This window comes from Sciurus carolinensis, chromosome 10 (genome assembly GCF_902686445.1).
Source record: "Sciurus carolinensis chromosome 10, mSciCar1.2, whole genome shotgun sequence".
Classification (NCBI taxonomy): domain Eukaryota; kingdom Metazoa; phylum Chordata; class Mammalia; order Rodentia; family Sciuridae; genus Sciurus; species Sciurus carolinensis.
In genome coordinates, this window is record NC_062222.1 from 88,721,356 (window position 1) to 88,746,664 (window position 25,309).

Genomic DNA, 25,309 nt, shown 5'->3' on the forward strand with positions numbered 1-25,309 from the left:
ATGGCTCCAGAGGCTGAGTCAGGAGAATCCTGAGTTCATAGCCAGTCTCTGCTTAACAACTCAGTGAATTCAATCTCTGGTACAAAAAAAAAAACAAAAACAAAAACAAAAAAAACAAAAAATCTGAATTCATAAATTTTCTAATCTGAATTCATAAAATAGAAAAGTTACAGAAAAAGTCTATTCTTAATAGAATGTCAGTCACTTAATTGTTTATTTGTTATCTTTGAATTATCTGAAATTTAAAGTTAATTGGATCTCTGGACTAAGGAGTTTGTCATGAGTTCATTCAGAATAAAATATCTCTTGAACACCCTCCTGTGTGTTCTGTAGCATCAGACTCTGAGCTATAGTTTACAATGAGACCATCATGGATGTCCACCTGCATATAGGTTTCTGGGTGTTAAGATACATAAAGAAAGAAAGAAAGGTTTTTTATGGTTACATGATGACTGAAAAACAGATATTTAGTTTTAATAGTGTGTGATAACAATTAACGCAGTGAATCGAGAAATCTAGATTTCTTTTTAGGCAAGAAATCTAAAAGGGCAATGAAAGGCAGGCCAAGAGGATTAGTTCTTAAAGGGTTGGGTAGAAAGATGATAATTCCATGATACACTTATGAAAATAAGTTCTTTTCCAAGTTTTCTGATGAATGAGGCTTACATGGGAAGCCTGACCAGGCATGAGTTTGGAATGCAACTGGCTTAGAGAGAAGTTAAGCCTACCCAAACTGACTATGTAATTAGTTTTCCGATTTTAAGATAGAATATAGGAAATAAGGAGGAAAAAAAATAAAGAAAAGCATGGGTCCAGGGGATGGGCCTTTGGGAGCTGCCAGACTTAAATAGCAGAGCTATATCCCCCTTCCTGCATTCAGTGATTTGTGCTTCCCTAGTATCCAAGCTTATCAGTAATCAAGGGTTTAGCAAATACTTTGTTAAAACATGGAATCATTGGAAAGGCAACAAAATTGAACAGAAAAGTTTTGTTTTCTAACTATGCTATTCAATAAATTATTGTAACCTCCTTGTCATGACATTTTAAAATATCTAGGAATTTGCCTACTACATTCTAAACTTCTTGGTGAGTGTTATTTTCTGTTCTTTTCTCCCCCTTTTTTTCTCATAGCTAATTTTTGCTGAGGAGAGCAGGATGGCCTCTTCATATTAAAAGGGAAGAAACTACAGAGGAATTCCAAGTTTTAATTTAGATAATCTAGAATAAATGAAATAGTTTTGTCTGTTTCTTAATGTATTTGTTCAAATGAGGGCATATTTAGAAAATGTATATTTTACCTGTTTGATTCTCTGAATAACTTATTGCTACAATTACTTAAATTAAAATCTTCCTGTTTGTTAATTAGAAGTATAAAATGTGAGCCTTCATTTGTATTTTGAATGCTTGGAAATTAAAATAAATAAAATCTCACTACAACAGATTCTAAATTTGAAGAAAATTACAGTTTTTCTCTCCTTAATTGAGAATATTCAGAGGAACAAAATGCTTATGCACATACTTTGAAATTATCACCTGAAGCAGTAACTATTAAGCTGTCTTGTCAAGTGCTGCTTGGCTTGCATGTTTAATAATATTTGTGCTACTCTGGACTTTGTACACACGGAGACTGAATTGCTTGGCTTGTAGTCTTAGAAGATGCTGCTGTTTTTCTTGCTTTTACTTGCTACCATGATCCTACTAGAATATATGATGATGAAATAGGTCTTCTGTAAGTGATTTTAGGCAAACAATTTAAAACCCATTTGTATTTTGTTTTGGAAGACTATCACAAAGTAAAATAAATATTTAAAAAGTTTAGTGTAGCATTTTGATTTTCTTTTTTAAAGAGAAGAGTTTTGGTGCTATTTTACTTTTGCTAAAATAAACAATATATATTTAATTTGTCACATAAACAGATACTTTTCAGTTTTCATTTGGTTAGTTGAGGTGCTCATTTGCGTGAAATATTAATCATTACATACAGGAACCATTTATAATATAGAGATGGATACTTCAATCACTTGTGATGGTTTAATGATATAGTGATAAGACAGAAAACTGGTTTAGAAAATCGGAGACCAAGTAGAGTTGATATACATTTTGAGAGGAGACTAAAATAAGATAAATGAAAGAACCAAGACTTCTCATAACACCTGAATGTGAAACTTGTTAGGCAAGATAAAATCTTGATGTCTCTCTTTTGTGAATTTAAGGAATTCAGCACTTTTACCTCATTAACACCTTTTACTTATGTCTGCCTGATGACAGGTAGAATTTTGACAAGGGCCATATGAGGTATGAGATTTATTTGCATCCTTTGGGCCTCCACATTTTGCCCATCTTTGCCAGTTGAACAGAGTGAAGAAATAATGGTATACTTAATATGATGTCTAAAAATATGTTTCATAAATTTTATTTAAAATATTCACTGTTGGAAATCACACATTCTTAATTTATTGGAAGTTAGTATGGGTTTTTTTTTCTCTATGTTTCAGGGACTTTTTTTAAGTATTTAAAATAAAAACCACATATAGCTTTGTGAATATGCATTCTGTAAGATTTAAAGAAATTTTTTTTAGGTTATCATGACATACTTATGAAGAATAAAAATTGGTTGCTAATACTTTTCTGGAAGTGGTCATGGTACATTGAGATTCTCAAAACTGGAGTATTTTACCAGGAAAAAAATAGACTTATACCTATTCTTTGACCCAATCATATTTTGAAAGCTATATAAATCATACTTAATTACTTATGTCCTGCACATCTTCAGAAATCTTAAGGTAATTATTCACAAAAGAATTCATTCATCAGAAGGAATTAATACATTCACAGGATATAATAAGTCAATTAATGCTCAAAATGACAAGGCTATCCATATTTTAATCCTATAATTTCTATTTTGTATCTGCCTCTATATTTGTGGATAAATCCATGAATACATATTTAGCTATCCAATTAGTGAAAAAATTAAGACTTACTAGGCTCAATGAATAAAGATCTATTATTAATTTTAAACTAATGGATTAAAAAATTATTACATCATCATGCTATTTGTCATGTGACAGAATTAAATAAATGACTTTTCATGTTACATTTTTCACGTTCTTTTTCATGTTTGTTGTTCTCTTTTCTCATTTTACTTTTTTAAAATTATATTTTTTCCTCTCAAACTTTGTCTTCTGTGTTAGTTTTTTGTTACTATAACAAATCTCAAAATAATCCAATTATAAAGATAAAGGGTATATTTTGGCTCATAGTTTTTGGGGTTTCAGTCTATGATCCTTGACCCATTTTTTTTAGACCTGTGATGAGGCAGCACATTATAGCAGAAGTTTGTAGCAGAGCAATATCACTTACCTCATGGCCAGATAACAAAACAGAGGAACAAGAGGGGACCAAGGACCCAATATCCCCTTTGAGGGCATCCCCTAATGAACTAAAGACCTCCTATTATGGCCCACCTCTTAAAGATTCTACCACCTCCCAATAACTCCATGGGATGGGGACAAAACCCTTAGCATGTGGACCTTTGGGGAATACTATCCAAACCATAGCATCTATCCTATTTGTTTATATACTTATCTTCCAAATGTACATACTTTCTTTGCTTTACTTTTTATTTACCTTTACTACCTTCATTTTTCTTTTCTTTTTTTTTTTACTCTGAAGTACATGCCACCTCCCCTAAGATGTTGGGACATATCATTCATATTTGTTCATCTTTGAGTAAATCCAAAGAGCAAGTGTGTTCTTAATTTCTTTAATTTAAAAAAGGAGGCACTGGGGTGTTGCTCAATGGTGGAGTTCATCATTGTGTGCACGATACTCTTAAGTTCAGTACCCAGCACAAAAAAAAAAAAGAGAATAAAAAGAAAGTTCTTGTTAATCCTCTTAAATTTGTAGGGCTCTTTCTCTCAACATTATATATTGAGTTTATGGAGATTTCTATATATGAATGAGTTTTCTTTCATGATTTTTTTTTTCTATTTTTCCTGGTTGTTTTCTCTTTTATAAAATTTCTTTATCTTTTTTTTTATATTGTACAGTGGGAAGAGATTGGTGAAGTTGATGAAAATTATGCCCCTATCCACACATACCAAGTATGCAAAGTTATGGAACAGAATCAGAATAACTGGCTTTTGACCAGTTGGATCTCGAATGAGGGTGCTTCCAGAATCTTCATAGAACTCAAGTTCACTCTGCGAGACTGTAACAGCCTTCCTGGAGGACTGGGAACCTGTAAGGAAACTTTTAACATGTATTATTTTGAGTCAGATGATGAGAATGGGAGAAATATCAAGGAAAACCAGTACATCAAAATTGATACCATTGCTGCTGATGAGAGCTTTACAGAACTTGATCTTGGTGACCGTGTCATGAAACTGAATACAGAGGTCAGAGATGTAGGACCTCTAAGCAAAAAAGGATTTTATCTTGCTTTTCAAGATGTCGGTGCTTGCATTGCTCTGGTTTCTGTGCGTGTGTACTATAAAAAATGCCCCTCTGTGGTACGGCACTTGGCTGTCTTCCCTGACACCATCACTGGAGCAGATTCTTCACAGTTGCTTGAGGTGTCAGGCTCCTGCGTCAACCATTCTGTGACAGATGAACCTCCCAAAATGCACTGTAGTGCTGAAGGGGAGTGGCTGGTGCCCATTGGGAAATGCATGTGCAAGGCAGGATATGAAGAGAAAAATGGCACCTGTCAAGGTAAGAGTTGCCTGTGGATCTGCAGGGGCTTTCTGCTTCAGTTGGATCATGTATATGTATTTCCTCCAATGATTATGAGCAAGTGACCTTTTACTTTGCTAATTTATGGAGATTATTTCTCTTCAAGTTTGATTTCTCTCTTCTCTGAATTTTAAAATTTCTGGCAACGATGAAAGATTTAATGTAATATTTTATCGAATATACATAATTAATACTCAGAGAGTTTCTGAATTGCTGTGCAATATTTCATATTCACTTCGCTTTCAGAAGTTTTACTTTTGAACAACACAAGCCAAGAGATGGGTAACTTTCATATATGATTATGGTCTGATGTTGTTTTCTTTCCATAAAGTTGTTTTTTATCCTTTACTTGCTGTATGAAAGTCAAATGCAAAAGCTTACAGGAGGCTTGTTTTGGTATGCTTTAAACTGCCTTTTAAAATTTCTTCAGAAATAAGTTCAGCCATGTGAGTTTCACAGCAAAACATTTGTAAACAGACAGGACTGGTTTAGTATGTTATTTACATATGGTTGCTATTACATGCTTGCTTTTTAAAATTTACAGATCAATTTTAAATGCATAATAAGCAATGCCCCATGAAAATAACTGTTTGGAGATAAAGCCAATACATATAAAAGGTCATTTTGAAGCAATTTGCACTTGGGGATTTTTTTCTGTTTTAATTTTTCTTGTAAATTGAAACTTGATCATGCATGCTTCCCTGTTCATTTGAAAATGCTCTCATTTTGCCTGTGGTGTGGTGAGTTGCCCTTTCAAACTTGGATATTTATCAATGGCTTTCTGGAACAAGGATAGTACCTTATGTCAAAGTGAAGACATAGAGGGAAGCTTTGGGGGAGAAAAATAAACATTTTTTTTCCTTTAAATATTATTTGTCCTAATGAACTTGAACTTGTTTTCACTGTGATGTGTGCATACTAACTAGGTAATGGGAGTTCATGTTTATTAACTGAGGAGAAAACCAAATGCCTAGCAGTCCCTCAGTCCCATCTGGTAACTTCAGGTACATTTTTATTTCCTAAGTTCACAGTATGTATTATTTGTATCAAACTTGTAAGTTTGCTCAGGCTAGCCTGTAGAGGGGTAGACATCTAGGAAACAATCTAGGGAAATTATCTGAAAATCATAATGACTTTGGCTAATTCATTCTATTCAGAAACACATCGGATATACTAAAATTTTTTATTTTGTATTCTTTGCAATATTATCTACAATTAACTCTATGGTTGTATTTCTGTGTAAGCTATAACTCTCCATACTTTATTTATACATATGTACACACAGACATCTAAAAGTTTTGTCAATTCAAAATTATGTTTTTGAAATGTTTATATGTTGGTTAGGGAAAGGATTCATAGTTTGTTCAGGATTGGATTTAAACCAAAGTTCTAATTAACGTTATATTAATTTTTTGTTTTGAGCAGTTTTACTGGTTCCCAAGGAGGTCATATGTAATTGCAGAATCAGAAGCCAGAGTTAAATTTAATCTCTTGACTATATTGTAGCCTAAAATATTATAAATATGTCTTACTGATTATATCTAAGATTTTGTTTATTAGTACTGTAAAGCAGCCTGGGCTACTTGATGGTTTACATTATTTTAGGGAATATATGGTGGCTTAAGTTCAAAGTACACTGAGCTTTGTCTTCTTACTGATTGGCAGAGGCTATAAGAGGCCTCTGCATTTTTAGAGGATAAATTTTGATTATTGAAGGGATTAAGCATTCTGCTGGTACTTATGAAAATATCTTGAGGGACTAGCATCTCTGACAGAATGTTTCTTAGTGGAAGCATTTAACACACATTTTTTTCTTTCTTCCCTCACACTGCTAATAATTGAGTACAGGCCCAAGAGACAGCAGGGGTGTGGTGGTGAGCTGCAGAGGTTGCACTGTAGAAATCTTTATGAAGCAGACTCTCTTAATTTTTGCATTTAGCCCCCCACTCTACCAGACTAGTAGGAACAAAGGCTTCAGGGGCCAAGTGCAAGTGATCTATGGACTACATCAGCCAGAGACTGTTCTATACTATGTGGTCTATATGAACAGTGCTTCTTGGTATTTTACAATGTACAAATGATTCCATTCTAAGAAGATTTTTTAAAAAATTGTCCTTTTCAGTTATACATGACAGTAGAGTCTATGTTGACATGATTATACAAACATGGAGTACATCTTATTCTAATTAGGATCCCAGTCTTATGGATATACACAATGTTGAGATTCACTGTGGTGTATTCATATGTGGACATAGAAGAACTTACGTCAGACTCATTCCTCTATCTTTCCAATTCCTATCCCCCTCACTTTCCTTCATTCCCTTTTCTCAAATCCACTGAATTTCTGTTCTCCCCTCTTTCTCGTAGGTTAGCTGCCACATATCGGAGAGAACATTCTATCTTTGTTTTTTTGGGATTGGCTTATTTCACTCACCATGACAGTCTTCAGATCCATCCATTTACTGGCAAATGTCATAAAGTCATTCTTTTTTATGGCTGAATAATATTCCATTGTGTATATAAATCACATTTTCTTTATCCATTCATCTGTTGAAGGGCATCTAGGTTGGTTCCATAGCTTAGCTATTGTGAATTTTGCTGCTATAAACATTGATGTGGTAGCGTCACTGTGGTATGCTGATTTTAACTCTTTTAGATATATACTGAGGAGTGGCATAACGGAGTCAAATGGGGGTTTCCTTCCTATTTTTTTGAGGAATCTCCATACCCCTTTCCAGAGTGATTGCACCAATTTGCAGTACCACTAGCAACATATGAATGTACCTTTTCTCCCCAGCATTCTCGCCAATATTTATTGTTACTTGTATTATAACTGCACTCTGACTGGAGTGAGGTGAAATCTCAGTGTAGTTTTAATTTGAATTTCTCTAATTGTTAGAGATGCTGAACCTTTTTTTTAATGTATTTGCTGACCGGGTATATTTCTTCTTTTGAGAAGTGTCAGTTTAGTTCCTTTGCCCATTTATTGATTGGTTTATTTGGTTTTTTTGTTTGTTTGTTTGTTTTTTGGTGTTAAGCTTTTTGAGTTCTTTGTATTTCCTGGAAATTAATGCTTTATCTGAGGTGCATATGGCAAAGATTTTCTCCATTCTGTAGGCTCTCTGTTTACTGATGATTGTTTCCTTTACTGTGAAGAAGCTTTTTAGTTTGATACCATCCCATTTATTGTGCTTCAGAAGTCTTTTTTGAGGAAATTGGTTCCTAAGTCAACATGATGGAAAGTTGGGGTGACATGCTATTTTATTCGGTACAGGGTTTCTTGTCTAATACCTAGGTCTTTGATCCACTTTGAGTTGAGTTTGATAGGAATTCAATTTCATTCTAGTACATATGGATTCCAGTTTTTCCAGCACCATTTGTTGAAGATGCTACTTTTCTACAAGTATGCTTTGGAGATATGAGATAACTGTATTTATGTGGGCATGACCAACTCTGTGTCTTCTAATCAGTTCCCTTGATTAGGAAGAATTTTGAATGTTTGTACTATAAATAACTTCTCTCATTGGATAAATAACTCATTGAATGAATAAACAAATGTTGCAAGTTTGTTTTGGTGATTTCTGAAATCACAGCTATTCTTGAGGCATTTATATGTATGTATACATAATCTTTTTATGTAAGTATAAATATTTGTGTTGATGGGTGTGATATAAAATGTCACCATTATTTTCAGTCATTCTATGATCTTAATACTCATCCTTAAATCTTAAAATGGGAAATTAATGTTTGGAAATTGTCTTTGATGGAAAAAAAAATAGGAATATTTTTGACATCTCTTTCCTAATCATTAACCATTGTAAGTGTTTACCCAAATTAGCCCCCCACTATCTCTTGAAATCATCCACTTCTATTTCCTTTTCCTCAAATCCAAAAGCATACCTTGTAGGCACTTTATTTTTGAAAATACTGAATGATATTATATATAGTTTTGATTTTCAACAATTTGAATATATCACTTACATAAAAATTCAAATCTTACGGTTTTGCGCACCCATTATCTCCCACCACTTTACACACTTCTTTGGAGTCCTTTAAGGTTAAATTTTCATAATACCCTAAGACTTTGCTTGGGTTTTGCCCTTCTTATCTCTGCAGACTCAAATGATACTTCCTCCCCTCCCCAACTACATCAGTTCCTCTTAGTTCTGAAAGGGAGTTTACTCACCTTCAATACTTGTTTTTAAAATCCTATTCTCATCCCCTGGAATATTCTTCTACCTCATTTATGCTGGTTAAGTAATTCATGCTAATCCTTCAGATCTGTATTCCAATATGCCTTCCTCAGGGAAGCAGTCCCTGACTCCTCAAGACTAGGTCAAATCTCATTGTTATTTACTCATATATTTTCCCTTTGAATAATGACTTCCCTACTTTCACTACACTATATGCCTCCTGATGGTAGGGGGGTGTATGATGAATGAAAAAGCAATCAAAAGGCAAGAGAAAGGAAAGGGTATTCTAAAGAGAGAAAGAAAAAAAAATTTACAGGGGCATAAAAGAAGACTGTGTTTTTAAAATGTTATTTTTTTATTTGTTTTTTTTTTTTTTTTTTGTACCAAGTATTGAACCCAGGAATGCTTAACCAATGAGCCACATCCCTAGCCGTTTTTATTTTTTATTTTGAGACAGGGTCTCGCTGAGTTGCTGAGGCTGGCCTGGAAATTGTGATTCTCCTTCCTCAGCCTCCTGCATGCAAGTGTGCACCACCGTGCCTAGCTAAATATTGTGTTTTCTTGATTTATTTTACCTTTGTATTTATCTGTAAAACATATCTTTGCTTTGACTGAATATTTACAAATATGTCTTTTAAAATGCTCATTTCTTAATCTTAAAACTCTTGGGCCAAAATCTCAATCTTTGGGTATTAAACTATATGCGATTGACACTTCATGTATTATCGATGTCATCTTAGTGAATTTTGCAGAACCTAAAATATCACATATTGAAATACATTTATAGGAGGACCTTATTGCCTAATGACATGACATTAAATTGATATTAAATTGTTCAGTTTATTCGATATCCAAATTATCTTAGGATATAATTAAGGATTTAATTATATTAAAAGCTAAAGTTTAAATATATCTGTTATAATTATTATCATATATTAGCATTTACTGAGTTTATACTGGAGATGACATAGTAGTCACTGTCAGATCATGCCCACGTGACCTGTTGTACTTAACAGAGGAGGGAGTTGGCCAAAGGACTTTTAGAGACTAAATCTTCAGGGTACAGAGTATTGGACCATTTTGATCCATGTGGCCTAAATCTAGATGACAACAAAGCAGTGATTCAGGTGTCCTGGCCAGTTTAGCAATTCATGACCTGTATCATCATACAACTCCTTTTCATTTAACTTCCTCTAAAACAAAGAGACTTCTTTACTCATAATAATCTGGTTTAGGTGAGGTAACAAAATACTCTGGTTTCTAATGTATTAACTTAAAAAATAGTATATATTAATTTTTGTGAGGCCACCTATATGCCTAAATTTTAGGATGCAAATTTATTTCTCTGAAATGTTCTCTGCTTTCATAAACAAATAATGTTCCCAGATCCATTTATCCAAGTGTGTTTCCCTACTTGTTATTTATTATTATTTCTGATGAAATTCATGCTATGTTTTTCCTTTAGGAGTCATATGAAAAAAATTTTTGAGTACAAAATGGTTAGAAAAAATCCATTTTGGAAGTTTCTGCTTTTTATTGAAGTGAATGTGTTTGACAGAAGTAATTGAGTTCACATGAATCAAATGTTGCCTGCTGAGTTCTCTTGTGATTATGTTGCTGACTTACTCAGATGCAAGGCAAGACCACTAATCTTCATCAGTTGCTAGTGGAATGAAGTAGTAATTTGAAATTAGCCCTGGATAATTATAGTTTCACTTTTATCAAATGGAGGAAAGAGATTTAGATTGTGGGTCACTGCCAAAACCAGTCAGAGTGAAGAAGGTATATAGTGCATGCTAAAATACGGGGTAAGGGAGGTTACACATCAAGGGCTATGGAGAAAAAGCACTTATTAATTGTCCAACTGGGAGATGATTGCACAGCAAGGAAAATGTAGTGAAAATACCCAACTCAAAAAAGAGCCTTGATTCAGAAACAGTACAGATACAGCAGGGAGTAGTATGTCGATCATTCATACTTCTGGTGCATATTTATGATTGAAGCAAAATTGGCTGGAAATATAGTTTATTAGATGTTCCTGTAATTATGCATTGGAGAGCCTAGTTATTTTTAATTAGGCATATTACCAAAAACATCAAAGGGGTTGAACTTTTGGTTCTATTTGGTATGTTATTTTACGCAACAAAGGAAAATTAATTTTAATTTCAAATTTGAACAAAGGTTGGTGATTATGGAAGTACAAAGTATCATTAGATGGTGTGTGTGTGTGTGTGTGTGTGTGTGTGCGTGCATGTGTGTGTGTGTCCTGCTGCTAGATGAACCACTAAGACAATTAAACAACTAAGGTCTTTCATCCATTTGTGGAAATTATGCATAAAGATAATAAAATATGATTTTTTTTTTCAATTTAAACAGGTTCCTGGCATACTTTTTGGATTAGTTCTGTGAAGTTTTAGAGAATATTTTGCATTTGATTTTGGTTTTCTTTCTTACTAAATCAATGTTTCTACTTAAATTAGATACTCTTTTGGGTGGGTGGAGGTGCTGGGTGGTGGCCTGTTTCTTGTAGGCTATTTAGCAGCTTCTTTGATCTGCCTGGTAAATGTATGAGGAATCCTTCCTTCCATTTCGAGAGTGAAACATGCTTCCAGATATGGCCAAATAGTCTCTGAGGACAGTGTTGTTCTCAGTGAGAGGAACTACTAATCCAAGTATTCTCTCACTCCTCAAATGAACATATATGCCAATAAAATGTTTATAGTCAATAAAATGTTTATAGTATGTTTATGAATTGTTGCCTTTGTAAAAGTTAGCATCTTTCTTTAGATTTTTCCAAACCTTGTTTTGAAATGTGACTGATTTAACTTCAATATGGCGAGAAATATACTTCTTTTGAGAGGCAACATGCTCTAAGCATTTAAGCCCATACATTCTGAGTCAGGACACCTGAGCTCATATTCTACATTTGCAGTTGACCAGCTAGCTACCTATCCCTGTGCAAGTTTCTGAATCTCCCCATTCCTTGCTTTCCTCATTTCTTTCTACCTCTTAGCAATCTCATGAGCTAGAAAGAGCTTTAATTATACTGTGCTAGATATTGTGTTAAGCACAGTGTTTAATACAATATCTAGCACAGTATACTTATTCAGTGAAAATGGGCTATTTCTTATATCTTCCACTAAAAGTAAAGTGTTTACATGAATATATGTTTTCTCTTATAAAATAGTTTATTGACATAGGTAGTATATTCTTGAGCAATTTCATGTATCAAAGGATTTTTCTACAATTTTATTCATTGAGTGAAAAAAAGTCATGTAAATATCAAAAAACTTCCTTTGTAAATATTTTTCTAGAGATGCAGCATTGAAAGATTTGCTATTTGGTTAAATATTACTATTCGTTCTGTATTATTGTACGGTATCCTGCCTGTAAAATTCTTGTATCCTAGGAATGCAGACCTACATGCATACAAACAAGCATATGGAGTCTTATCCAGTTTTAATTTATGAGAATCTCTAAGAGTGGTGCTAATACCAGGGGTGGAATATGCTAATTTAGATAGGCCACAGAAAAAGGTTTTCTATGAAGGTGATTTTTAACACAGGGGAAACAAATACGAAAGTTACAGGAAATAGTGTAGTAAGCCAAGGGAGCTTCCACTGCAGAGATCTATTTTAATATATTAATTTTGTGTTTCTCTTTTCTTTCTAAGATTATATGTGTATTAAAATCAGAGAAATGATATTCCTGAATTTACAGGCCAAGTGAGACTGTTCTAATGCATGTTATATTATCTTAAAGATGAGGATATTTAATAAATTTCTATGGTCAAATACATTCATAGTCAACTTGAAACAATCCAATTTATTCATGAATGGTATTGTTGGATAGTTATTTGTACTTGAAGTCTATAAAAGGCTTTTAAACAAAAAAGAAAGAAAGTAATGTTTAATTGGTCCAACAATGATTAGTGAGGACTGAATCTCTGGGTATATGTAAGAAAAAGAGAGGGACAGCAATCAAAAGAAATGTAGTAGAAGACCAAACATGCCATAATATGTTGTGGTCAAACTTTTAGCATTGATGTGCACATGGTTTTGAGGATATATATATATATATATATATATTTAGTTTAGAATGAATCTAACATATAGATGCTATACCTTACCTTTGCAATAACAATAACTATATAAAATGTACTTTGGGCAAGTTTCTAGGCTGTTTTATGATGATGACATGTTCCATATTGTTAAGATTTTTAACATTAATGGATTTTAACTCCACCATGATCACGTGGCTGGAGAATTACTGATCATATTTTACATTCAAATGTCTCATACTTGTGCAAAATACCACTTACAATAAATGTTTAAAATGAGGTGTACTAGATAATCTCCTTTTATTTTAATAAGTTAATATAGAAAGACTATCAGAGAAAAATATTTTAATGGCTAAGATCTCCCAAAGATCTTTACATATCCTACATATGTAGTATCCAATACTTGAATGAAATCAATACTAGACTTCAGAACTTAAAATGGATTTGTGAGAAGTATCAGGAGGTATTTGGGTAGGTGGTATAGTGTTATAGTGGTTATAGTGATGCAGAAGACAGTTCAAATATTACTCTTCCTTGTGTGACAAGGACAAATTAGAAAACTAGTAGGCCTATTTTCCTTCTCTGCACAATGTTAAGTGCTATGACATGTAAGCTACGTACGTAAAATGCATGCAGTGTTGGCCTCTGTGGGAGTGCTACATGGACCAGCTGCAATAACCTCACTGGGAATTTTTTAGAAATGAAGAATTTCAGTTCTCACCAAAGAACCACTGAATGTAAATTTACAATTTACTGAGATCCTTTGGTGATTTTTATATATGTTCTTATTTAAGAAGCACTGATATAAAGGATTCTTGGACTGAGCACTGTTTTCTTCTTTATTTTACAGATTAGGAAATTGAAGTACAGATAAACTAGAACTGCATAGCTAAAAAAGTAAAGAACAGGAAACATTTGTCCTAATCCCTTTGAATACATGTCAAAATTTTTTACTATTCATTTTTTCAAAACTCTTAGGCATTAAATATATTTTTAGCTTCTCCTCAAAATGTTCTTTGATAAAGTTTCATCTTGTAGATTAGTTATATCTTAATAGTATTAGATCCTATGTTGATATCTTTTTAAACGTTTTTTTAGTTACTTCTTAAGAATCATATTTTTACTATCAGTTCTGTCATAATCATTAACAGTAAATATTCATTAAATTACTGGGAAATCAAACCACAGGAAAAAAAAAAGAAAAGAAAACTAGAGAATAAAAGGGAAATAGCCCCTATGCCTAATCACTCTATTCATGAATTACTGATGATTTACTTTGCCTCTTGGGGAATGCTTGCATTTTTCTTATTGGCTCATGGGAGTTCCTCACATGATTTAGCATTTCCTCATACTGATGTGTAGGATTGGAACCAAATTTTATCTAATTGTTCTGTTTTTCAACATTTACAGAACAACTCATTTATTTGAAATGATATTATTTCTGTACATACAAAAGAGATTCCAATTCCATTTTCTGGTTCAAGTCAGGGTGTCAGTATTTTTTTTTTTTTTTCTTCCAAAGCTTCCCAGGTGATTGTAATATGCAACTAGAATTGTGATATTTGAGATTAGTGTTATCTCGCTTTGGGTGATTGTGTAAATGTATACCACAAAACCTCACCTAGGAAAGTCCACTGATTTTAATTCTTGAAGAATAGTTTCTTTCTCTGATCAAAATGTCACTGGGATATAAGTCTCTTTGTGCTCTTTCTGTGCACGTGGACAGATTGTTTTATTCAGTATCCTCTGGAGGATTGTGCAGCTCCTCAAGGTTTCAGGCTCTCTGAAGGGTCCCCACCTGATATAAGACTATGGCCCTTCCTCCTAGATACTGGGGCATTGAAATCTAAGCCTCTCAGTTTCCCTGGGACCACCTCACCCACCTAGCGTGCAGGTCAGCCAAAGATTTGTTCTGCATGCAGCACATCAGGCTTCAGCTCTTTGTTTTGCCACTCTTTCTAGACACTTTTAGGATTGTCTTTCCTAGACATTTTACAGTTATCATTTGGTGATTTCCTTGCATTAAAAAAAAAATAATAATAATAAAAAACAAAAAGAAATCCAAATTTGTTCTATTTAATTTCTAGGTGATCGTAACTGGAAGATTTTTAATTTTCTTAGATTTTCCTATTATTAGAACTCGAAACTATTAACTAATTAAAGCTAAATTTTACTCCATAGTTTCTTATGTAAATAAAGTGAAAACGTAAAACTTTTAATTTTTAAAAATTACTGTGAACCTATAGAAATATAAAATTAGTAAAGGATATGTAATTTCTGCATTTAAAACTTCCTCATTACTAAATGCAAAGGTATTTATTATTTCAAAAGTCAAGAGTTTTATTTTCTCAAAAATATATTTTATTTGTGCTTTATTCAACACTCACTTGATTTTTACTATGTAATTTAATACCTAAAATATTAGTTGAGCTATCTAAAAATTTTGATAAAGTAATTTTTTAATCCTGGTATTGGACAGAAAGTCTACAGTTTTGTTTTGTTCTTTTTCTTCTTCTGCAAGTAACATTACAATGAAAATAATTTGTAAGACTCAGGGGGAATTCTTTTATTTCTTTCATCTTCTTTGATCACAATCACTCACATTTATCAAAAAATAGTATTTCTAAAATTAATATAGGGAAAAAGACACTGGTTTTGAGAAAGCAGTACAAACAAAATATATTTATAAAACATGGGAACAAAAAACTAGTAGGAAGACTATTTTGTTTGAAATAATTTTAGCATAATGAATTCCAAGTGATACCAAATGATTAAATTTTATTTCACTAGACAACTCAGAAATTATTATTAAGTCATGTCATCCATATAAAAGAAAATAGAAGACATGAGTTTGGAGGCATTCTGGTAATACTGTTTATTACAATAAGATTAATAATATTTCTTTATGGTACTAAAAAAGAAGATATAATACAGAGGGAAATCTTGCTGTATTCCATAAGCCATCTATTACAATAAAATGAGCAAAACACAACGCTTCTTCCATGTAGAATAAAGAAAATTTTAATTTTAGGATTGGGCTTATATATTTAATTTGTTAAATATCATGTTTTATTGCCTTTATAATAATTTAGCATATGAGTTGGAAATTACAATGATCATTAAGTTAATAAGGAAAATTAAGTCTGGGGTGATTATTGGGGGACAGAATTAACCTGCTCAATATCACACAGTTACCATAGCTAATACTTAGCATTAGAACAGTTTTATTTAGTTTTACTCTTCTCTTTCTATACTTATATAACATACAACCACACTTAATCACAGTAATGTTGTTTGTAATTATATGTAGAACCAGTGATAAACCAGATTAAAAAGTACTGCCTCCTTTTAGGTTTATATTAGGATTAAGAGGTTAATTATGGGGGCTTCATTTATATGTATGGATTGACTGTGAAAAATCTATTTTTCCAGTCTTGATGACTGCATAAAAACTTCCATTAATTAATCAGAATCTAGTACCAAATGCAGCTAGCTCGTTGTCCTTTTCCTGCCTGCCTTCCTTCCTTCCTTCCTTTCTTTTCTTTCTTTTCTCTCTCTCTCTCTCTTTTCTTTCTCTCCCTCCCTCCCCTTCCTTCCTTCCTTCCTTCCTTTCCTCCTCCTTCCTTTCTTTCTTGCTTTCTTTCTCCGAATTGATCTCTACCTATATAGCTGAAGCTGCTCCTAGAAAATTAAGTGTACCTTTTATATCAAAAGTATACCATTTATTGCTTTCAAATTTTACTTGCATATTAGTCCAGAAAGACATGCCAAATATCAGAAAGCAGGAAGGTATGTAGTCACTGCCCTTGGCATAGCTCTTTCTGGAAATCATGTTAAGTTATAGCAACAACAATAATGATGACTAAGTTGCTTCTCAGCCATCTGTGATATCTCTCTCTCTGTCTCTTTGTTTTTGTTTTTGTTTTTTAAATTTTTTTATTGTGATAAAACACTGTGATCTCTTAATTGGTTTTCATCACATGGAAATGCTTTCTGTCCTTTCTTATTTCTAGTAGTGGGTGTGGCTTACATCTTCTCTTCCAGCATTTGATTCTCTTAGTGTTTAAATGCTTTGTCTGCATTTCAGGCTGACTTGTAGGGTTTCATATGTAAGAAGAAACCCATTTGTTGGTACGTTTTGATTGTTTTGGATCTTGAATGTAACTTGTTCATTTGAGTGCCCTTTAAGGTGTAGTTTAAGAAAGAAAGAAGAACCCCTGTTTGGGGGAAGTAACAATTAGAGCAAATGATAATTTGACTGATGGATAACTCCATTTCTTTGATGGAATTATTAGCAGGAATTAGATTTGGAGAATGAATGCTCCCAAGTTCCTGCTGTGTGATTGTAAAGGAGAATAATAATACACTACTCCATATGCATAAGGGCTTTTCCTCTGATGAATTCAAAGCACTTTGAAAGGATTCCAATAGGACATTTTGAGAATAAAGCATTAAAATTTTATTTTCCACATCATGAATTGGAAAATTCATGTGATCTGATTTCACCAGTTTCCCAGTATTAACCTCATTCTTCTTTTTCCCATTTTAACCAGTTTTATGCCTCACAATTGAAAGCAACATAATCACACTTGGTCCTGTGAACTGTTTCCCTGATTTGATTTCACCTATTCTCAATATTTTCTAATGCTAAAAGCTTCTTTTTTTAGAACCAGACTGACCTGTATTATTTATTTATTTAAAGTTCTCTTTAGAAGGTTTTGTGTGTCATCTGTTTTTGCTCTTTTGGTTCAAGCATGATTTAATATGTCAACATTGGTTTGCTTAACTGCGTTTGATTGTCTTCCATACTTTACTTACAACTAGGCAGTCGCCTTTCAAGCATGCTGCTGCCCAGATAAATGAAATGTCACAACAATGAGAACTCCTTGTTTTGTGACAGCAGTAGCTTTCTTTGGCACAGTCAGTGGTTGGAAAAGGGGTGGGAAGAGAATTTAAACAGTAATAATTGAGTAGACTTAAGTCAGGCCAGAGTTCTTCAGACCCGCATGCATAAGAGCCAATAAATTTATATACATAAACTTGGGGGAACTTCACTCTTCATTAAGATGAAAATGGATTTAAATACAGACTAAGAAAAAAATTTCAACTATGGAGGGGAGGAAAGCATCTGTTGATAATTTCACCAAAAATAACATTCAGAGATAGCACCTTATATTTTCAGTTTGATTTCTTCCATACCTGATTTCCAGGCCCTGAGTTGTTATTGCTGTCAGTTTATAACATTGGAAACCAATCCATATAAAAAATTATTCTACTGTCTCCCACAATAAAAGCATTGTTTATGATTTAAAAACCTGGATTAGATTTGAAACATTGGAGACTCATGAAACTTAGTACTTGGCACAAAGAAAATCCTTAGTAGATGTGTCAACCTAACAGGCAAGTTAAGGCACACTGAATGTGTTTATTCAAGCCAATATGAGAATGGCCACCTGGAGTAAATACATAGTAAATTTATTTAGGTGCTCAGAGTAAATGTTCCCCAAATGACATCAGAGGAGTCTGGTTTTATACAAGAAGAAACAAATGAACAAGGAGGTTAGGGCAAATAGACTACTAGAACTGCAGTGGTTGACAAGAATAGCACAGGTGATTGACTGGTTAACAGTTATTTATGTTCTACATTCCAGGTAAGAATTGCATTCAGTAGGAACAAGGTGCTCTCCATTTATCACACTAATGTCATCCCTATGTCTACAGTTAGAGGTTCAATTAACCAGATCATGAGACTTTAGAATCCAGGAAAATGTGACTACTGTCCCACAAGCCACACCTACCAGGCCTGATGAGAGTTTGCAGATTCCCCTTTATTTTATGGATTTATTCACATCCTACTTATCTTTTAAAATCTTAAAGCAATTTCAGTGAGGACTAATCCCAGACAAAAGGCTGGATTTTAAAATTTTGTTTGTTTCTTTCTTCAGTTTCTACACTAATATTTGTTCCTGTTGCCACCAGTCACCTTAGGGTAGTGAGCAGTCACTCTTAGGGGCTGTGGAGCACTGGACAACAAGAGCATGCTCAGTTATCCCAGTTTGTACCAAGTTCTTGTCAAAGCCTTTGATGACTAAGTGGTTGAGTGTTGTTTGTATGAGTGGAATCATCAAAATTTTGATTTCAATTTAAGGAATAAATAAAGTAGACCAACCAGGTATGTTGCAGGTGATTAAATGTGTATTACAGTACTGGTAAGATGATTAATAAGAAGTCTTAATCAGGAACTGAAGGAAAAAGAAATTAAGCATTCAGGAAACACAAGAGTCAGGAGAAATATCTGAGTTCTAAAAATTAGGATGAAGGTGAAATTCTTAGCCAAGGGCAACCTGTCATTATCAAGGGAAAGACTGGCCAGAGCATTCTGGTGATCAGACCTCAGGAGGGCATAAGTTATTTTCATCTGAAGTTAGAAAGGAATGGAATTAAAGCTGAGGAGAAAAGGACCTTGTTCCTAGAAAATACATAAGTGGGCCAAAGGGAATAGTTTGACTTTCAAGTGGAGTGTAAAATGCAATAATGTACTAGAATTGATAGGAATTTCAAGACATAAGACCTAAGATTTTGAATACCAGAATTGTCATGATATTTTAACTGGGATGGTAAGGCAGGAAGAAGTGTTGACACATATGCAAAGAACTACTAGTGCCTGTATTGTTAAATGTTTTATTCATATTCTCTTTTAAGCTTGACAACATCCTGTGAGCCAGTTTCTGGGGCAACTAAACCTTAGAACGTTAATATTACTAAGGTCACACAAACTAAAACCATAAAGTAGCAAAATGACATTTGAACCCAGGTGTGTTTGTTTCAGATTATGTGCCTTTCTATTATATTAAAAGTTCTTCTTTTAAATGCAGTTGAGAGTCGCTTGATTTTGTCACCTGGACTCAAGTCAGCTGTGAGCTTAATCTGTTGTCTGTGTGTGCTGCACTGCCGAGTGAATAAGGGAGAGAGGTACCCCTAAAAGACCCAGAACTCTTAAGAGCATTGTTTTTATGGGAGATTCTGCTCATCTGTGCTCACACTGAGTGAAAAGGCTGCTGAAGGTGACTCAAAAGGAAGAACAATGCAGTGACTAGGCATAGAACAAATAAACAAAGTAAGGCCAAGTGAGCAAAGCAAAGTACAGGATGAAGGATGTGCAAGGTGCTGAGGCTCCTACCCGAGCCATTGAGGCTCTATAATTAGGCAATACAAATAGGAACAAGATGTCTCAGATTTTTTCTGAGAACCTCCAAACCTGGGGAGGAGGAACTTTTGGCATATGCCTTACATGTTATATTGAAGAGAGAAGTTGTGTCAATGTGTTAAGGATTATCGATCTGGTTCCCACCTGTTTTTTTACATTTCATGTAAGTTAATTTGTCTTACTTGCCTATTGCCATAAACAGCACAGAAATACTTAAACAAGATACATTTTGGCTTTTGAATATTGAAGTGTCATTTTATTCAAATCTTGTGTTGTTCATTTTGTTGTTTTGTTTCACATGGAGAGATTGGTATAGAAGCAATTAAACAAAACCATGTTGTAGTATGAGTGGGGAGCCTCTGTCTGGATTTCCATTTGGGAGCTTTTGCTGCACGATGTGGCCTAGACAGGATATTGATCCTCTCCACAATGAAGAAGCTAAAGGATTTTCTGCTTCCCACCAATTCCAAAACTTCTGAAATCACACAGCAGGTTCAAAGTTTCTGGCTGGAAGAGACTTCTCTTTTGAAGTATGTTCATGTCATTCCTGATGATAGGAAGTGGAAAAGGAATAAGAATTCAAAACAAAACAAAAGCAATAGAAAAGTCAAAAAAACCCAGCAAGTGTAACTATAAGCAAGATAGTTCAGTTAAAATAATTGTTATTTTTCTGTTAACTAATCTAAACTAAGAAAGGCAAATGTTCTTATGTTCTAATGAGGAAAACATCCGTCACAGGATTAAAAAAAAGTTATTCAGGCATTATTAGACACAGCTGTATGCTAGATATAGAAAACTGTGTAATCTTGACAATAGCACAACCAGGTAAATACTGTTGTTTTTATATTATATTTGAGGAAATTGAGGCTGATGTAGATTAGGTATGATTTCCAAAAATTCTCAGTTAATAGTTAGCTTCAAATACAGTTTGGTTAGGCTTTAATGGATATTAAACTTTTAAATACATATATACATATGCACACACACTCTAACTTTTCTAAATTCTTAGAATGTATATCATAGTTTTTAATTTAAAAATAAAGTTTAATTATTAGAGTTACGTGTTGGGAGAAATGTATAAACAAAGGACAAATATGGAAAATGTACTGCTGTGAAAAAAATATAACTGCACTTGCTTTAAAAAATGAAATGCAAAGATCAACATTTGCAATTGCAGGATAAGGCATAAAATAACAAACGCTAGGTATGTGTATAGTCAGTAATTTTAAAGAATCACAACTGACATCAAGATTGTACAATTATACAATTTGAATATATAACATTGAAAAATATTACATAAAATTGGGTACAATTATAAGGAATTGGTAATCTGTAACCACTTTTAAAGTACTAAAGATCATAATTTCATATGATATAAATTAATAGATCTGCAATCAAAAACTAATAATATTCAGTGATAGTTTCTCTTCATATATATCATGAAAATTGTGTAGAAATTGAGAAAAATATGACTGCAAATCTGATCCCTAAAGTCAGTCTGTTTCGCTTGCTTGCTTGCTTTCTCTGTCTCCTTCATTCCTTCCCTCTCCTTTCCTTCTTCTTTTATCCTTCTGTTCTTTTTTGCTTTCCTTTTAGGAGACATTATTTTCATCACTCTAAAGATAATTTTTGTATTTTTCAGGATACTTGAAGCAAGGAAAAGTAAAACAGATTGGTGGTCTTTTTCAGTTTTAGAATGATAAATATTACCAATTTTTACATTATAAAACCCTGGCTGATACAGGAAAATGTTTATTTTATTCAACCAGTTTTCAATTTTTAACAAAATTTTAAATGCTTCTTAGAGCTTGTATGTTTTTAACCACTGATTACATCAACATTTCAGGAGAGTTACACAGTTAAGTGTGACTGTTTCTAATAATTTTCAGATTTCTTTTTTCTCCTAAGAACTCTTCCTGTTTGTGGTCCTAGACAGAGAAAGATTTCCTTTTACATGTATTCTGCCATTTCAGCTTCTCTACTACCCAAATGAATTTGTCCTGCCTAAAACTCAGTGAAGCACTGACCACTTTAGTTCTTAGGTTAATTAAAAGACAGTTGGGAAATATTTTCCTCTCTCAAGTAATATTTGACCTTGAGAAACTCTGAGATCTAACTCCTAGAAAAGATTTAAGAGCAGGTTGTTGTTTTATATTTTCTTTTCCACAGTTCTTAATATTCTTTTCTAAACCTACTTCCTTTTTTATTTGATTACTTCAACTTATATTCTTTCGATTTTCTTTTGTTTTCCTTTCACTCTAAATTTTCTCTGATATGTATTAATTTCCTTCATTTAAGTATCTTGCTCTACTTCTTGAGAGAATCTTAAATTGATTCCTAAAGAGAAACTGTCTTGGCAATTGTTGCCTCTTTCTTCCAAAAGAAGATATTCAATTGTGTTGACTAAGAACCAGGACAGAGGATGGAATTATTACAACATATAATATATAGCCTGGTTCATAAATATTTACTAAAGGTACTTAGGAATTTTTCTGTACAATCAATCCTTTTTATTCAAATAAGAAACAAGGATAAGGAAATTGATGATATTAATAATAATAATAATTCCTGCCAAACACTCTTATAGCAAGGTCTATGTGCCTTACACTATTTCAAGCAGATGCGATATTTTAAATTTAATAAGAAACAGAGAACAGTAACAAGGATAACAGTTAAGTAGTTGAACAAAAGCATGGGCCATTTATTTCAGAGTCTCTGCTGTGAACTACTACACTGTTTTGGAAATGGAGAGAACAGCATGATGTGTTTTATAAGAATTGACTTTACCCACTCTCCAAGTTTTTCCTTGATTTTCCTAGTTTTTGGAAATAGTTAAAAAGAAAGGAAGGACAAAAAAAAAAAAAAAGAAAAAAGAAAGAAAGAAGTAGAGAAAGAAAATAAGGAAAAAGAAAAGAAAAAAAAAAAAACTAAATCCCAAACAACTGTATATGTAAAAATTAAATGAGTGATTAAATATTTAAATAGAAAACCTTTGTAACAGTATTTTCCTGAGATGTTCTTTTTGTTAACACTCTCATGAACACTGAGGTACTTGATATTATTTTTCTTCTAAAGAGGAAATAATTCACATACAAATAATTTCCCTTAATATGCCATTGATGTACATGCAACTAATATAAACACACATTATTATAAACCAGGTACCAATGTTTTATTTAAAAATATTATTATTGAAGTAATAGATACCCATTTCTTCTAGGTATTCAGTTTTTGTTCATATCAGTTTCATTTGCTCTCCTACTTTTAAATACACAGTTGAGAAAAGATTGATGTCTTTAAGTATGCATTGTCTCATTTGAATAATTTTTGTGGGGCAAGATGTCTGTGCCATTCCACCCCAAAAAGATCTTTATCATCAAACTTCTGCAAGGGGTTTATAAAACAGAAATTTGAAATATTTTTATTTTAAAACTACATCTAAGTGATAGTTTAAATTCTACAATTGAAACATAAAGATTGACACTTTCAGTTGAAGATATTTCTGTCCTCTGGCATTGCCTTTACTGTCTAACCCAACAGTCAAGCGGAAGTTTTGGATCTGAACACATTAATGAGTTCATGATAGGATAAAATTTTCTCATCTTCATGTTTTTGCTATACTTTGTTTATTTAGTTCATTTTATTATTCGAAGAGGAAGGAAAATCTTTACATAATAGAATGGAAAGATTGAATATAAACTGTAAGAATTTATATTGTTAGTTGGATTGTTTTTGTATTGATATTTTAGTGGGAAATATTTACCATACTAAATATCTTAATATATATGAAATTATTTACATACACACACACAAACACACACACACACACACACACACACACACACACACATATATATATATATATATATATAATTTTAACCTACCTTTTGGAAAAATGTGTATGTTAAAAATGCAGTTTATTTTATGTGAAAAACAATAACACACCTATCTTTCTCATTTAAAAAAAATCAAATTTTATGTGTTGTGAAGGGTGATAACCACAAGCCATAGGGAAAAGTGCTGGACCACATTCAAATTAGCCTTATTGTTCTATGGTATCATCCTAGAGTACAAGGTTAATTAGTACCATAGGCGGTATGCATTATTCATCTCTGCAATCAGGCTTTTATTCTGCTGGGTCTTTATCAACTGCAAATTGTTTTTCTTTTCATAACAAAACCTTGATAAACTATTATCATTTTTAATTTTGCTGAATTATATTGGTGATATATACATTAGTTCATGTACTTTAAGTATTCTGAAGGTGCCATTCCAATCCTGGGAAACTGACAGTGTAAGATTCAAGATGAATGTCCTAGTCTATAGGAAGACTGAAATGTTCAAGACAATAAACACAAATTATTATTGCTTATTGTAGTTTTGATTTCTTTCTCTTTCTTTCTTTCTTCTTTCTTTCTTAAATTTTTAACTCACTATTTCTCTATCCTATAGGAAAATCTTTGGTAATTTTGTGTTTAGTAGCAATTGTTTATCCTTAAATAATTGTTTTTCAAATATATTTATTATTAATTTCTCCTTTCTCATTAGAATATAGACTCCCTAAGAGCAGGATTTTTATAAATTTTGTTCACTATTTATTAGTAGCATATAGAAATGGCCTATAGTTTAAACATATTTTTAAATGAATTTAATGAAGATCTTTTAAATATTTGCAAATAAGAATATTTATCTATTGACCAACAGTTTATTGCAGGATTAAAAACCAGGAAAAATTTGTCTTGTTTTAAGAATAGATTTTATATTTTACCACCTCTTACATAGAAGAGACAAAGAAAGGGAAGATGTAAATAATTGCAAAGGTAACACAGAAATGAGTATTTATTATGTACATAATTCAAAGTTATAGACTCTAATGTTGACCAGCTAGCAGCAATCTCATTGGTGGTTTTCCTTTATTCTCCATCACTGTGGACTTTTCAGTAAATAGAGGCAAATTGGTAAATTTCTACCTTACCTACTTTTTTCCCCCAGAAATCAGATTATTAAGATCACACACATAACAACACAACTACGAGTCAATTAGCGGAGATGTTGGAATTTAATTTTAGCTTTTCCTCTTTCCATAGGGACAGTAGAAGCTATTTTCCATATCTA

The 25,309-nt window shown here is 32.8% G+C and overlaps 1 protein-coding gene across 7 annotated transcripts in view; it reads left to right on the plus strand.

Moving 5' to 3' along the window:
• The window catches only part of Epha5 (EPH receptor A5), a 345,949-nt gene that overhangs the window by 73,363 nt on the left and 247,277 nt on the right, over positions 1-25,309 (plus strand). For all 7 annotated transcript variants that reach the window (XM_047566737.1, XM_047566736.1, XM_047566738.1 and 4 more), the window contains exon 3: positions 4,050-4,713. In XM_047566737.1, the coding sequence (XP_047422693.1) occupies positions 4,050-4,713 (664 nt within the window). The remainder of the gene's footprint in view (positions 1-4,049; positions 4,714-25,309) is intronic.